This window comes from Trachinotus anak, unplaced genomic scaffold (genome assembly GCF_046630095.1).
Source record: "Trachinotus anak isolate AG129_WGS33_773 ecotype Australia unplaced genomic scaffold, CSIRO_AGI_Tana_v1 ptg000016l, whole genome shotgun sequence".
In the NCBI taxonomy this organism is placed as follows: Eukaryota; Metazoa; Chordata; class Actinopteri; order Carangiformes; family Carangidae; genus Trachinotus; species Trachinotus anak.
Window position 1 is genome coordinate 17,909,658 of NW_027273867.1, and position 12,732 is coordinate 17,922,389.

The 12,732-nt window shown below is 43.4% G+C and overlaps 1 protein-coding gene across 7 annotated transcripts in view; it reads left to right on the forward strand.

Moving 5' to 3' along the window:
* The window catches only part of rbms3 (RNA binding motif, single stranded interacting protein), a 265,127-nt gene that overhangs the window by 74,234 nt on the left and 178,161 nt on the right, over nt 1–12,732 (forward strand). Inside the window, exon 2 of one of the 7 annotated variants that reach the window (XM_071501328.1) lies at nt 6,118–6,500. The exons of 4 other annotated variants lie outside the window; for them this stretch is intronic. In XM_071501328.1, the coding sequence (XP_071357429.1) occupies nt 6,426–6,500 (75 nt within the window). In that variant the 5' untranslated portion in view covers nt 6,118–6,425. Of the gene's footprint in view, nt 1–5,161; nt 6,501–12,732 lie in introns of those variants that run through there. 2 more of the 7 variants (XM_071501329.1, XM_071501327.1) reach the window with 2 other exon arrangements.

Below are 12,732 nucleotides of genomic sequence, written 5' to 3' on the forward strand. Positions count from 1 at the left end.
TATGTGTCTGATTGGAGACTGACACTGTCATTTACTTTCAAGACTGCTTTTTGGCACATGTAACTTGTCTTTGTGACTATATGAAAATCAGCAGTGATTGAACTGGCTTATTGATTTCAGATGCTGTTAAACACATAATCGAATTAGTTATCACAATGTGGGAAAGAGCTGCGGGAAGCACTACGAAGACAAATTGAAACTCATTCTGCTCTCTAGAACAGAACCACATCAGAAGTTGTCCACCCCCTTTTCCTTTCTGTGGTTTGCGCTGCTTTTCTTTTCGCTTTCTGTAAAGCTGCCAAAATCTGTGGTTTCCTTGTAGACCTCATAAACTGACATATTTGCAGTTATTGATTTATCTCTTTCTTTTGTGCACTTGAACTTGAATTTGACATTACTCCATCTGAACATTCCTTCAGATTTAGGTAAATTAGATTTGGCTTTAATGAAAAAAATATATTTTTATGAATATTACAGTTTCATACAAACTTCATCATCTGTGCTGAGTACCAAGTGATCTTCTGTGGTAATGACAAACACTGGTATGCAAGCAGCATCTGTTAATCAGTCTGTTCCTAATTGAAGTGATTACCAACATTCAGTCATGTTTTCTGAGATGATTGTAAACTCTAATCACATGATCTCTGCTGTATTAACCCAAACAGTCTAAGACGTTTGATAGATGGTAGTCTCCAAGTTGCAACAGCATATTATGCGCATCAACCACGTCATAGCTGGGCTGGTAAGACAGTTCATCTTTCACTTTATCATGAACAAAATGCCCCAGGGAAGCTGGTTAGTTGAGCTACATCAGTAGGTCTGCATTAAACATGTAAGATGATCTGCTGGTGCTTGGGTATCTCCCAGTAGCCAAAAGCAAAAGGGTTTTTTTTCCAGGAATACCAGGCCCCTCCCTTCCTCCACTCTTCCAGCCCTCCCCTCCCACCACCCCTCCCCTGGCGCCGCGCCAGCCTTCCCTCGAATTCCACGCATCTGGTCATTTCTGGGAAACACCCACGACAGGACTGTCCAACAAACCACAGGAAACAAAGCCTCTTGGTTTCTTCAGCAGCTTGAAGAAGTACAGTAGTTGCCCTCGGGGAAGGGTCGGGCAGGATGGCAAGATGGTTGTGGACTTTCAAGGAATTCTGCTTGGAGGGGAACATTGTGTGTCTCTTTACTGATTTTGTGTTGAGACGACAACTCATAGTTCTCTCTCAGCTTTTTGTGTGTTGTGTTTGCTTTTGAATTATTTTTCTGTCGTCTTTCATTATTTCTCTCTTTTAGATAGAGATTCAAGACATAAGCAGAATAACTGGTTTTGTCAGAGCAGTCAATGAACAAAAGGGCAGCTCTTTCATTGCCTCTTGGGGACACTGATATCTCCATGGACGTTGATATAATTGGAATATCTCACTAGAAAGCTTGTTTTTTACTGCTGGGCTAACTTGCCAAGTAAGAATTCGACTGACCTGGTTAAATAAAGACTAAATAAAAACAACCCTAGCACTGTCTCTTGAACTAGGACGGAGACCACGCTGTGATCATGCTGAAGTTTTCTATTACTAGACTTGCTTGCATTCTTTAGAGGGGGATTGCAACTACTTCACACCTTCAGGGGCATGATACACCCTCAGCTGTCTTCCTCTTACTGTTTTTTTTTTTTTAGTGTCCTGTGAATGACTCACTCGTTCTCTCAATTTAGAAAGTGAATCAACAAGCATCAGAAGAAGACCTCAGAACAGAGGAGCAGCAGATGGCTTTGACTCCAACAAACCTGGCTGCTGCAGAAATATTAGCAAACACTTCACAGTGTAGGTTTTTAAATATTCAAAACAGCAGAGAGACACCGTTTTAGCTTTATTGTGATAAACCAGCCTGTAAATCAGATCAGGTTTCGCTCACTGTTCAGAACACTGAATGCAATTTGCATTAGTTCAGCACTTACTGTGCTGTTATGATTGGCAAGTGTACCATAGTTTACAAAGTAGTTTGAAGTACTCACTCAGGTGTAGCCCTTTAAAATAAGAGATTTAAAAAACCAAAACAAAAAAACAACCACACATAGACATGATGTTAAATGAGGAGGTGTTGCGTCTATATTCATAATCCAAAAACAGAGAGACACTCACTCTTTCTCCATGAAATAGCTGGCTGCATATCTCTTATCTATGACGTCACACCCGCTGATTCAGACCAGAGCACCTCCATCACCACCAGGGCAAAACACAAACTTCAAGGTCTGCTTCCACAGTAAGACACAGTGCAGACATTTATTTACATACAGCGTCCATTACTGCTCTCCAGTCACTTAATGTGAAATTGCCTTTATAAACTAACCTTTGCCAACGCGTGCGTAAAGGCTGAAAGTTCACGTCAGCCAGTTCTCAAGGTAGTTTCTAGTGTTTTCTGTCGGGCCACAGGTCAAGTTCTTTAGTTTCAGGAGTCAAGTCTCAAGTCCCGACTCTTAATTCTTAATGGCTGGACCAATGAATATTAATGGTTTAGCTGACTAGTGTCTGTGTAATGGTACTCTCCTGTGTTTCCATTCTGTGTCGACTAATTTGAATAAATGTTATGAAAAAGTTAATGGGTTTGCAGTCATAAATAATAGCACGTATTCCATAATTAGGACAGAATATTTTGGATGTATTTGACTAAAAATATGGGTTTGGGTTAGGGCTTCAACTAATTATTATTTTCAGGAGATTAAGCAGATTACTTTCTTATTATTTGATTAATCATTTTATCTAAAAAAAAAAAAAATGTCAGAAAATAATGAAAGATGAACAAAGGTTATGTTTTCAGATTATATATATATATTTTTTTTTTATTACATTTTTTTTATCAGTTATCCAAAATCTGCAGACATTTGGGTTTTGGATATATGACAAGGAAAAACTGAAAAAAGCTCCTGAATTTTTGCTTGAAAAATTGAAAAATTGAACTGATTATCAAAATACTTTTCTGTCAGTTGACTAGGCTCATCAATTAGTCCTTGCAGCTCTATTTTGAATAAAATCAGAATTTTAAAAAATCAATAATTAAAAACTCTGGGTGATGATGATTAACACAGCATTGTGCAAACACACTGTTTAAACATGCATTGCTTTTTTTTAAATTACTTTGATGAACTCTGGTGCATAATTAGCAGCTCATTTGCCTTTTTCTTCTCCATATTTGTCTTCACTTTCTGTTGGTAGAAGAATAAATTACAGCAGAGACTTCTGGTTACACGTGGACCAAGTCTGGCTGAAACCTACCACATCTACTGCTCTGTTTTTACTCCTTTCAGAAGTCTGAATTCAGAATCCAGATGTGATGAGCCTTATCTATGTAACACAGAGAAGACTTATGTGGCGGCTCAGTGGACACACAGTGATATAAAGACATATGAATCTTTCTGGCCTCTGTGCCTCTTTCAGGTGCCATTTCCCTGTGTGTCTTACCTTATTTTCTCTCAGTATCCCTTCTTCTATTACTATCACCACTGGCCTTTGTCCATCTTACTGTCTTTGTTGTCTGCTTTCTGCCTTTGACCAGACGCTGAGGGTTTTTTTGTGTAGTTTATCCCAAGGCTGTTAATCTGGTAACCAACGATAGATATCATCCTCATCTCTCTCCAACAGATCAAAGTGGCCTGTCTGATAATTATATTTTCCTCTCCATGTCTGTGAAAGGCTGCCCTTTCCCTTTGTGCTTTGTTTTGGTCCCTGGGATTCTTCTGCTGGTATTGATCAGGTCTGTCCACATGCACTGGGCCTTTTCAGACCCACAACTCTCATAAAAAGTGTGTGACATTGTGGATCCTGGATTGTTAAAACATACTGTAAAAGTTTGAAAATAACGTGTACTGCAATTTAAAAAATATATAAAATTCATGAATTTCCTTGTGATTGATTAATCAGTTAATTGAATAGCCAGTACAACACTCCCTGTAATATCTATCTTGTCTCTGTGGTAAAGAATGTGTATTTTCTACAGCTCAACTCACTTAAATTGAGTTTTGTTGTTGAGATATGTAATTAGGTTATTATTGTTTCAGGAGGAGACATCGGCCTCGTGGGTTTTTGTGTAACGCTCTCAAGTGTAACAGATGAAATACAAAACTAAACTAATCAAAGTCATGGGTCTATTTTCAGATGTGGAAATTGCCAAAATGTAATTGTTTTCAGTCCAGTAATTTCATGGTGTAGTTTTTGGCTGCAGTTTCCTGCAGGACTCATGGCAGGTAATTTAAATGAAAACCAAGCTGATTTACTAATTGAGTGAAAAATGAGGCTTCTGAACTTGTGGCCTCAGTGTCACTGAGATACCATCGAAGACTTTAGGTCAGTTTCTATCCATGCTTGTGGGTGTGTGTGTCTGAGAGCGTGTTTGTGTGTGGGACTTTCTCCCTGTGTTTGATCTAGTTTGCAGAAGTATGAGTGTAGCTGCGGTTACTTGAGATCAAGCAAAGTGAAACTCACCGACAAGACATTTTTCAAATGTTTTTGGTCACATTCATAGTCAATCAGAGGAGATTAGTACCACCATTGTCATCGTTTGATGTTCGACTGGATGTGGTTTTGTCTTCACTCTCTCAGTTAATACTTGGAGACTGTTGTTTACGACTGTTACATGTATTATTATAGTGTTATTATTGGTCCTTACAAGTGAAGACTGACTTTTCACACTCTTTGTTGACCCTGAAGTGAAAGACGAGTTTCACATCAAAGCCTGACGACCGCACTATGATCTAATTCTTCCTTTTACAGTAAGATCCACATAACAACAGAGCTTTTTCAAAACTAATCACTGACAATATACATACTCACAGCTTCTAAAAAGTTGAGTGGTTCATCCAACTCCATTGGTTGTGAGCTTAAATCAGTTTGGTTTGTTAAGAGAAAGTCTTTATTGAGGACAGTGTGTTGGAGGTGGTAGCTCCATGTGCAGCCAGTAGGGGGAATCGATTGCTCACGCTGCCGCCATCCCCTTCTCGTCTCCACTCCTCTTCTCCTCTTCCCTGCGTTCTCCCAGGTTGTGGAAACACTGCAGCCCGCTGGTCTGTGTCTGGATCCCTCTCGTGCACAGAGCTGCTCAAGACCCTCCTACCGGCTGGGCTAGGGGAAGGAGGAGGCAGTCTGCTCTGCTCGCAGCCTCGGACGAGCCCCCTTTACCGCCCTGTCAGTGTGGAGGAGAAGGAGAGAGAGAGAGAGAGAGGCTGAGAGACTCAGTGATAGAGAAAGCGCACGCGAGAGAGAGAGAGAGAGAGAGAGAGCGAGAGAGAGAGAGAGAGAGAGAGCAACTGTGTGACAGAGGGAAAGAGAATGAGGCAAGCTGCTTAGAGGAGTGAGAGAGCCAAGGAAGAAATAAGGAACACATTTTACAAGAGCAGGAAGAGGGAGGATCGCAGACGAGGGACTCCTTTACTGGGCACCTGGGACACAGTCACTGTGGGCTTTTTTCACTCGTCTTCTAGCTGGAACCCAGTGGATTGACTAACCAACCGGTGGATTTTTTAATATACGTGTGTGCCACATCATTCAGAAACTAGGATAATTTCCCTGTGTGATCTGCTCTCCTGCTAGCTCGACCGCTACAGACTGAGATTGCTTTCTGTGCCTGCGCTCGGCTCTCGTGTTGTGATTGTGCTCCGTGCACAAAGTGCATCTGTCGGCAACCGGTGCTGAGGATATCTCTCTTCTGTCAAACAGGACAGCACGCAGCCACCGTCAGATCAGACTACAGAGGAGAGAGAGAGAGAGAGAGAGAGAGGGAGAGTGTGTGTGTATGTAAGAGAGGGAAAGAGAGAGAGAGAGGGGCAGTGAGAGAGAGTCAGATTCATAGTGTGTTTGAGAGAGAGGCAGATTAAAGCACAGGCGAAAGACTGGAGTGAAACAGCTTAAATAGAGAAGTGAACCTATACGTCCTCTCCCGTTTTCCTTGCCATCCCTTTCCTCCTCCTCTCCTCCTCCTCTTCCTCTCCCATTTTCCAACATTTACAGGACTGCCAGAGCTCCTGCCACCTGCACCTCTTCACGTCTTCTCTTTCCTCTACTTCCTCTACCTCACCCTTATCACGCGTTACTATCCGATACCAGCTGCTGACAGACACGCTGCTCTTGGTTCTAGCACTTGTGGAAATATTTCCATTGATCCAGCAGCGAGAGACTGAGTGAGCATCCGCCCGATACTGAGGCTCCGGACTGGCGAGGCACCCTTCATCAGGCGCTTCTCCATCAGAGGTAGACCTTCTCCCAGCTGCTGTCCCGCACGCAGACCCTGCCTTCTCCCTGGAGGACCGGCTAGCGACACAGTGGTGCGAACAGTAAAGACAGGAATCACACAGCTCCTCTGCTGCCTCTATCCCATCGCTAGCTACTTGGCAGCTCCCACCCCGTGTCACCATTCCCTGCCTCAGTGCTAAGGATTCCAGCTACATGGGCAAGCGATTGGAGCAGCAGCCAATGTACCCTCAGTACACCTACTACTACCCCCACTATCTCCAGACCAAGGTACGCAGCTCCTCTGCTCTTCTAGCATTCCTCAAGCCTACTCATCTACTCCTACACTACTGTCCTATCTCCCTCCCTCCCACTTCCCCTCACCCTCGCCACCCCTCCCTCCCTCCCCACCACCGCCTCCCCCACCTCTTCTCTTCCACCGCACTCCGTTCATCCTTCTCTCATCCCCGAGTGGAGGTGGGAGTTGATGGATAGCTGGCCTTGGCTGTGATGTTTTCAGATGGCAGGTACCTCGTTGGAGTTTAGATGTCTGTGTCAATGTGTATGTGTGCGCGTGTGCGCGTGTGTGTGTGTGTGTGTGTATGAGTGACGGATCAGGGATCAGGGATCAAGGCTGGGGGGGCTCAGGGCTACTGTTAGTCCAGCCCACCAGACCGTTACTGGGAGCTGTCCAGTGACCGCTGTCCATTCCGCACCTGCAAACTGATGAGCTCCTGATGTGACGCACTGCAATGGCATCAAGTATAACATCTTCAATAACATGTAGATTACATTTAGATGTATTTTGTTAATTAAAATAACTGACAGGCAGCTCTTTTTTTATTTTTTGCTGTCATTCATTAAACAAATGACAGAATGAAGATCCAAATTTAATTTACTAATGAAGTATTTGCAAGCTGAATGTAGGCCATTGTTTAAATGCTTCAGTGCCACTTTTCTAAATAGGCAAAAAACCCCAATAAAAAACATTTAATTATAAAGTTACTAATTCACTTAACGCTTTATTGTTGTGCTTTACAAAGAGGGGACAACCGGGGTATGAAGACTTCTTTTCTCTTGTCATAGTCAGTATGGTTCAGACACAGGGCAGGCATGAGGAGGGTTGCCCATGTTTGCTCTAGTTGTAGTGTGCATCAGTGCCCCTGGGATGGAAGCTCAGGCCTGGGCCCTGATAGCTGCCAGGACACTGGCTGGGCTCGCTACCCAGACATCATCAAGGGATTAAAATGGAAGCATTTTGGGGATTACTCTATTTGTTTTTCTGCCACAATTTAAAAATCCCTCATTACTTGCAGAGAGGGAAAAATAAGGCTGGGAATTGAACTTCAACCTTTTTTGAGTACCGACCCAAATGAGCATCAAATATTATAAAGTTGGCATTGAAGCATAGGACAGATGTCTGTCCTATTATTCAATGAAAAATTAATGCTTGTGTACCTACTATTTTTCATCAGATATCTCTTGATTATAATTAGGAAACTTTTCTAACTCTAGTTTATATTTTAATCAGGCAAAGTCTAAATTTAACTCTGAATCCCTGAGAAAAAAAAATGTTTATTTTCTCATACAAAAGGTATTGAAAAAAGCTTGAAAAAAGCTTTTGATATTGGTTTCAAAACTCAGCTGTTTTATTGGCGGCAGTGTGGAACATTTTGCCCAAGGAATCAAAGTTAAAATGTGGTAAATTTCCCCTATTTATAACAGGGAAATAATGCAGGGAAAAAACATTGAATGTATTAATAGAATTGATAAAGCAAAATAGCAGTGATGTTTTGATACTTTTCCATGTGGAGCTGTATTGTGAATCATTGCACTTCCAGCTGGGAGGACCTGCCTGCAGCCCCACCTGGCAGTCCACAAGCTCTCCCTGATTTATAGTTTAATACATTTGTGCTGCTGCCATATGGCTTCCCTCTCCCTCCCACCCCCCACTTCTACTCCTTCCATCATCCCCCTCTCTCCCTCCCCCTTCTCATATCTCAGAGTTACTCATCTCAGGGGCCTCTCAATCAGGGTATGCCCCTCCATTCCCTGTCCTCCCTCCCTTCCACTTTTCTTTTCCCCTTTTCCTTCCTCCTCTCGCTTTCTGCCTCCCTGGCTCTGTTGCAACAGGGCCCCCCGCCTCCTTCGCCCATGCAGTTCACTCCCAAGGTCAACGCAGATCCGATCTTGCCACCGTCAGCGATTGATGTATCCTTGAGCGAGCTGCTAGGGTCCTGTGTCATGCAAACGAGACCCATGGTGGGGGTGCAGGGGGGGGCAGGAAGTGCATACATTTCCGTTTATAAATCAGCAGCCAACATTCATATTCATTTTCATGGTTAGTTAGCGTAGCCTGTGGCCTCGTAGGCTGATATGATAGAGCAACAGACAGGGTCACTGGGAGAAAGGGAGGCGGGGAGAGAGGCCAGAGTGTTGGGCAATGTGGCCGAGAGGGCTGTGGAGAGCTCTCTCACGCTCTCATTAATGATCATTGATAGCTCGATTACAGAGAGGGGAGAAGGGCCTTCGCTGGCAGGTTGGCTTCACACAGTCGACAAAATCACATGGCTGTCGCTGTTGCTGTGGCCTTTTTTTTTTTTTTTTTTTTGCGCACATACCAAAGCTGAGATTTAGCCATCAGTCTCAAATCACACAGGTATTTCTGTTCATCTTCATTGCTGCATTCTCAAACTATAGCCTCATTCTCCCAAGAGACGTGGATGGTGGTGGTGGTGGAGGAGGGGGGGCATAAATATCCTGTAGGGATAGGGAGGGGGAGGGGGGCGTAACTCATACCAAAGTATTGCCATTCTCCTTCTCTCGCCTCCATTTTATGACATATTTGAGATTCTATGCATAGAGAATTTATAGAGCATCTGTGCCTGGTTATAACTGAGGACTTCATTGTAAAGAAAGGAGCTAAACATTGTCATAATGGCATGACGGAATAATTTGAGGCGCCTTGTGAATATGGGGTCCCTTTACCCGCTCTGTATGTGGGTATTATATTCTAATGTAATGGAGTTCTCTGACGCTGTCCAGCATGTGCTAGTCAGCCCAGATTAGAATGTGAAAGTCAGAGAATGAGATGAAACAATAACATTTGGCTTTCTATTGATTAGTGCAGTGGGGCGTAGCATGTGCTTCTCTTTAGCTGAATTATTGATTCCTGAAAGAGGATTTGTGTGTGTGTCTGTGCGTGCACGTTGGTGTGTCTGTGTGTATGGCTTTTATTTGAGCTTATGGCTGGGGGGAGCTGGCGGGAGGCTGCTTTGATGAGAGGATCCTCTAAAGGCCCTATTTCTGTCTATGCCCCAGCTGATCAATCCATGGAGTAATTTGCTGAAATTCGGCCTTTAGTCAGTCTGTGTCTTCTTATGTGAGTTTGATGTTTAGCGCTGTTCACAGCTTGCTGTGCATTCAACTTTAATGATAGGTAATAGATGTGCATCATAAATGAGAAAATTACAGTAAAACGCCTAACCCCAGCCTGGTCCCTCCCCTTGCTCATGAGAACAATTACAGCACACAGATCAATTATTGTTATTTTATGATCATGTTGAGAAGGGAATTTGCATTTCAACTAAATGTGTGCACTAAGTGGCTGTTGTATCTCATTTTCTCTCAGTGACAGGCATTTTCAGTTCTCTGTTTCATTATTATGTACACAACTCTCTAAAGGACCTCTCAAATTACTCTCTCAAGTTGCTTTGAATACCTGCAGTAAATCCTGTCTTTCTTGTGATATTTAGCTGGCTTTAATGTTGCTGGACTATATGCACCGAAGGTACCCCGAGACTGCTTTTACCCTTGTGCTGGTACACCACTAATAGGCAGGGTCATTACATGGCTAATGTCAGCAGTCTCACACACAGGCACAGACACACAAGGATGCAATACAAAAGTATATGCACAAGTACGCACACACGCACTTGTGCCGTGGCTGTGATCTGGGAGCGGGCAGGCGTCTGTGTTACATTCAGGCTGGTACATACAGAACCCGAGAAGCCGAGAAGGGCAGATTGAGGTAGATTTAGCGGCGGCTAATGTCCCTGGCCTTAAGTAAACACCAGTCAATAGAGCCCTTTGAGAGGATCTGTGCCTGTATCTGCTCCTGCCATAGGCACCATTTATATTCTGTCTAATTCTTTATATATGGGGGGAAAGATGGAGGGAGGGGGTGTATGTGTGTGAGAGAGAAAGAAAGACACAGAGCAGAGGGATGGATGTTATAGGGATGGAGGGAGGGAGGGGCCAGTTAAAAGCAAGGAAAAGGGTTTGGTTACATTACACGGGGTGATCCATTGTGCTACAGAAATAACAACAGAGCCATCTAAATCCTCCTTTAATGCTTCGATAGAGGAGAAAGAGAAACATGGAGACAAAAAGGGAGAGACAGATATACATAGACACAGAGAGCAAGCAGAATCAAAGGCAGAGCAAAAGGACTCGTTTGCAAAGTCTTTCATTATATCAGTTATCAGTTGCGTAAAAGTCAGCTAGCAGCTTAGTCCCCTCTGTTTCCGCTGATGTGGATCTGCTTTGAAGAGTTTATCAAGGGCTTTTAGGGCTGGAAAAAACACACTTCTTATATTACATTTACTAAAGCTCAGCCCTAGCCCTATTTTGAGTCTGGGACGATATGCTCTTATTAGCGCTAAGACAGGGGTAGTATAACTCATTTCCCCACTCGTAATTCTTGATACATGCCTCATGACTGACTGCTCGAAACAAAATACTGCCCTGCTGTAAATCTGAACCCATCATGCGCTCTCTCTTAGCTAGCTCACATTGACAGGCTTTTGAGGAAGAGCTCTAGTTTGCGTTCTTTTTTTTCATGTTTTGCCAATCCTTCACCACATATTGTCAGGAGGCTTTTTCATCATTAATCAACTAATAGGTCTTGTTTTTATCTGCCTGTGCCTACAGCTTTATCCAATCGTACAAACCCCCTTTATGTGTAACTGTCAGTCAGACAGGCAGACAACTCTATTTATTTGCCATAGCCTGTGTGTATACGCACAAACATGCACTCACACACAGACACACACTACAATAGGGGCGTTACTCTTTAACCCTTGTCATCTATCAGCCGACAGCCCAGCCCTATCTGTACACCCATACTTTAAGGTTGCTTGTGCATTACTGTTTCCTGCAGCCTCTCATAAGCCACAGAGCAGAGTGCCGAGACCTGGCCCTCTGCATGCTGCCATCCACATCTCATTACAGCTGCTTTACCAGAGTGCTCTCTCAACAGTGACATCAATTTTGTTAGAAGAGCAAAGGAGAGATGTACAAAGGATAGGGGAAATGAGATAGCAAACTCTTTTTTTAAATTTTCTATAGGTTGTATCTCTAAAGATGGAAAGAGGAACCTCTATAGCTGCTCTGGGGTACATGGGGTTATAAATGTAGCAGCAATGATGCATGTGTGCTTATATGGTATGGATACAGTTTACGAGCACAGATGGTGCATGAGCATGTGTGTGTGCAAATGTGTGCAAGAGAAGTCTATGAATAAGTTTGTACAATATAAAGTTACAAGTCAGGGACAAATACTGTGCGTGTTAGACTGTTTGCTTGGTAAATGGTCTAGTGCTTAGAGCGAAGGTCTCAAAACCAGGTCACATTTCGCTTCTCCACAATAGGCTCATTTCATATTGAAGTGTCCTTGAGCAAGACACTGAACTAAGTACCTGCTCACTCACTGGGGGTCACTGTGAAAAACAGCATTCGAGATGAATGGCTAAAATATAAAATGATGTGCTTGGTGGTGGAGTTCTTGCCCCAGGGAATCTAGTCTCTGAACTCTCCTTCCCCGACCATCTGGAGATAACAGGCGACTCTGGTCTGTGCTGCGGGAGGGAGGAGCTCCTACCTGTGCGGTGAAATGGGGCATATGGGGTGGTATAGTGGTGGAGTGAGAGTTTTCTTGAACTGGAAAACCTGGGTTAAGACACTGAATCCCCTCCAGCTTCCGAAGGTACTGCTGTGAAGAGAGGTGCACACATATACACACCCAAAAAAACCCTTACTTGGATCATTCGTGTAACAAATACATTTTGGATGTGAACCTTTAACCCCAGGTGGTCAGCACTATCTGAGCATATTCGGCATGGACTCAATTTACAAACATTTTCAAGTGTGTTAGAATTATTTGTCCCAGGGTGCAGTGCTCTTCCTTTTGAGGAACTGAAATGAAACACATTTTTTTCATATTTTCTTTTATTGCTGAAGTACTCCTACAGAGAGAAATAGGCATGCAGAGACAACATAAAGCGAGACAGGAAAGATGTCGCTTCAGATTTAGAGCCAGATGAAACGAGACACATGATGTGCCCTTCAAACCCACCAACGCGGCAGGACTCTTCAAATACACCTGCTTTTTTCCTCTTTCTTGTTTTTACTAGCATTTCTCTCTGTAACATAGTATCTGCCTGGAGCTGTCTGCTCTGGTGCGCTGTTTCACTCTTGGGTCTCTCCTGGCATGGAGTTTTCACACTCTATTTTCTGTCTCCCC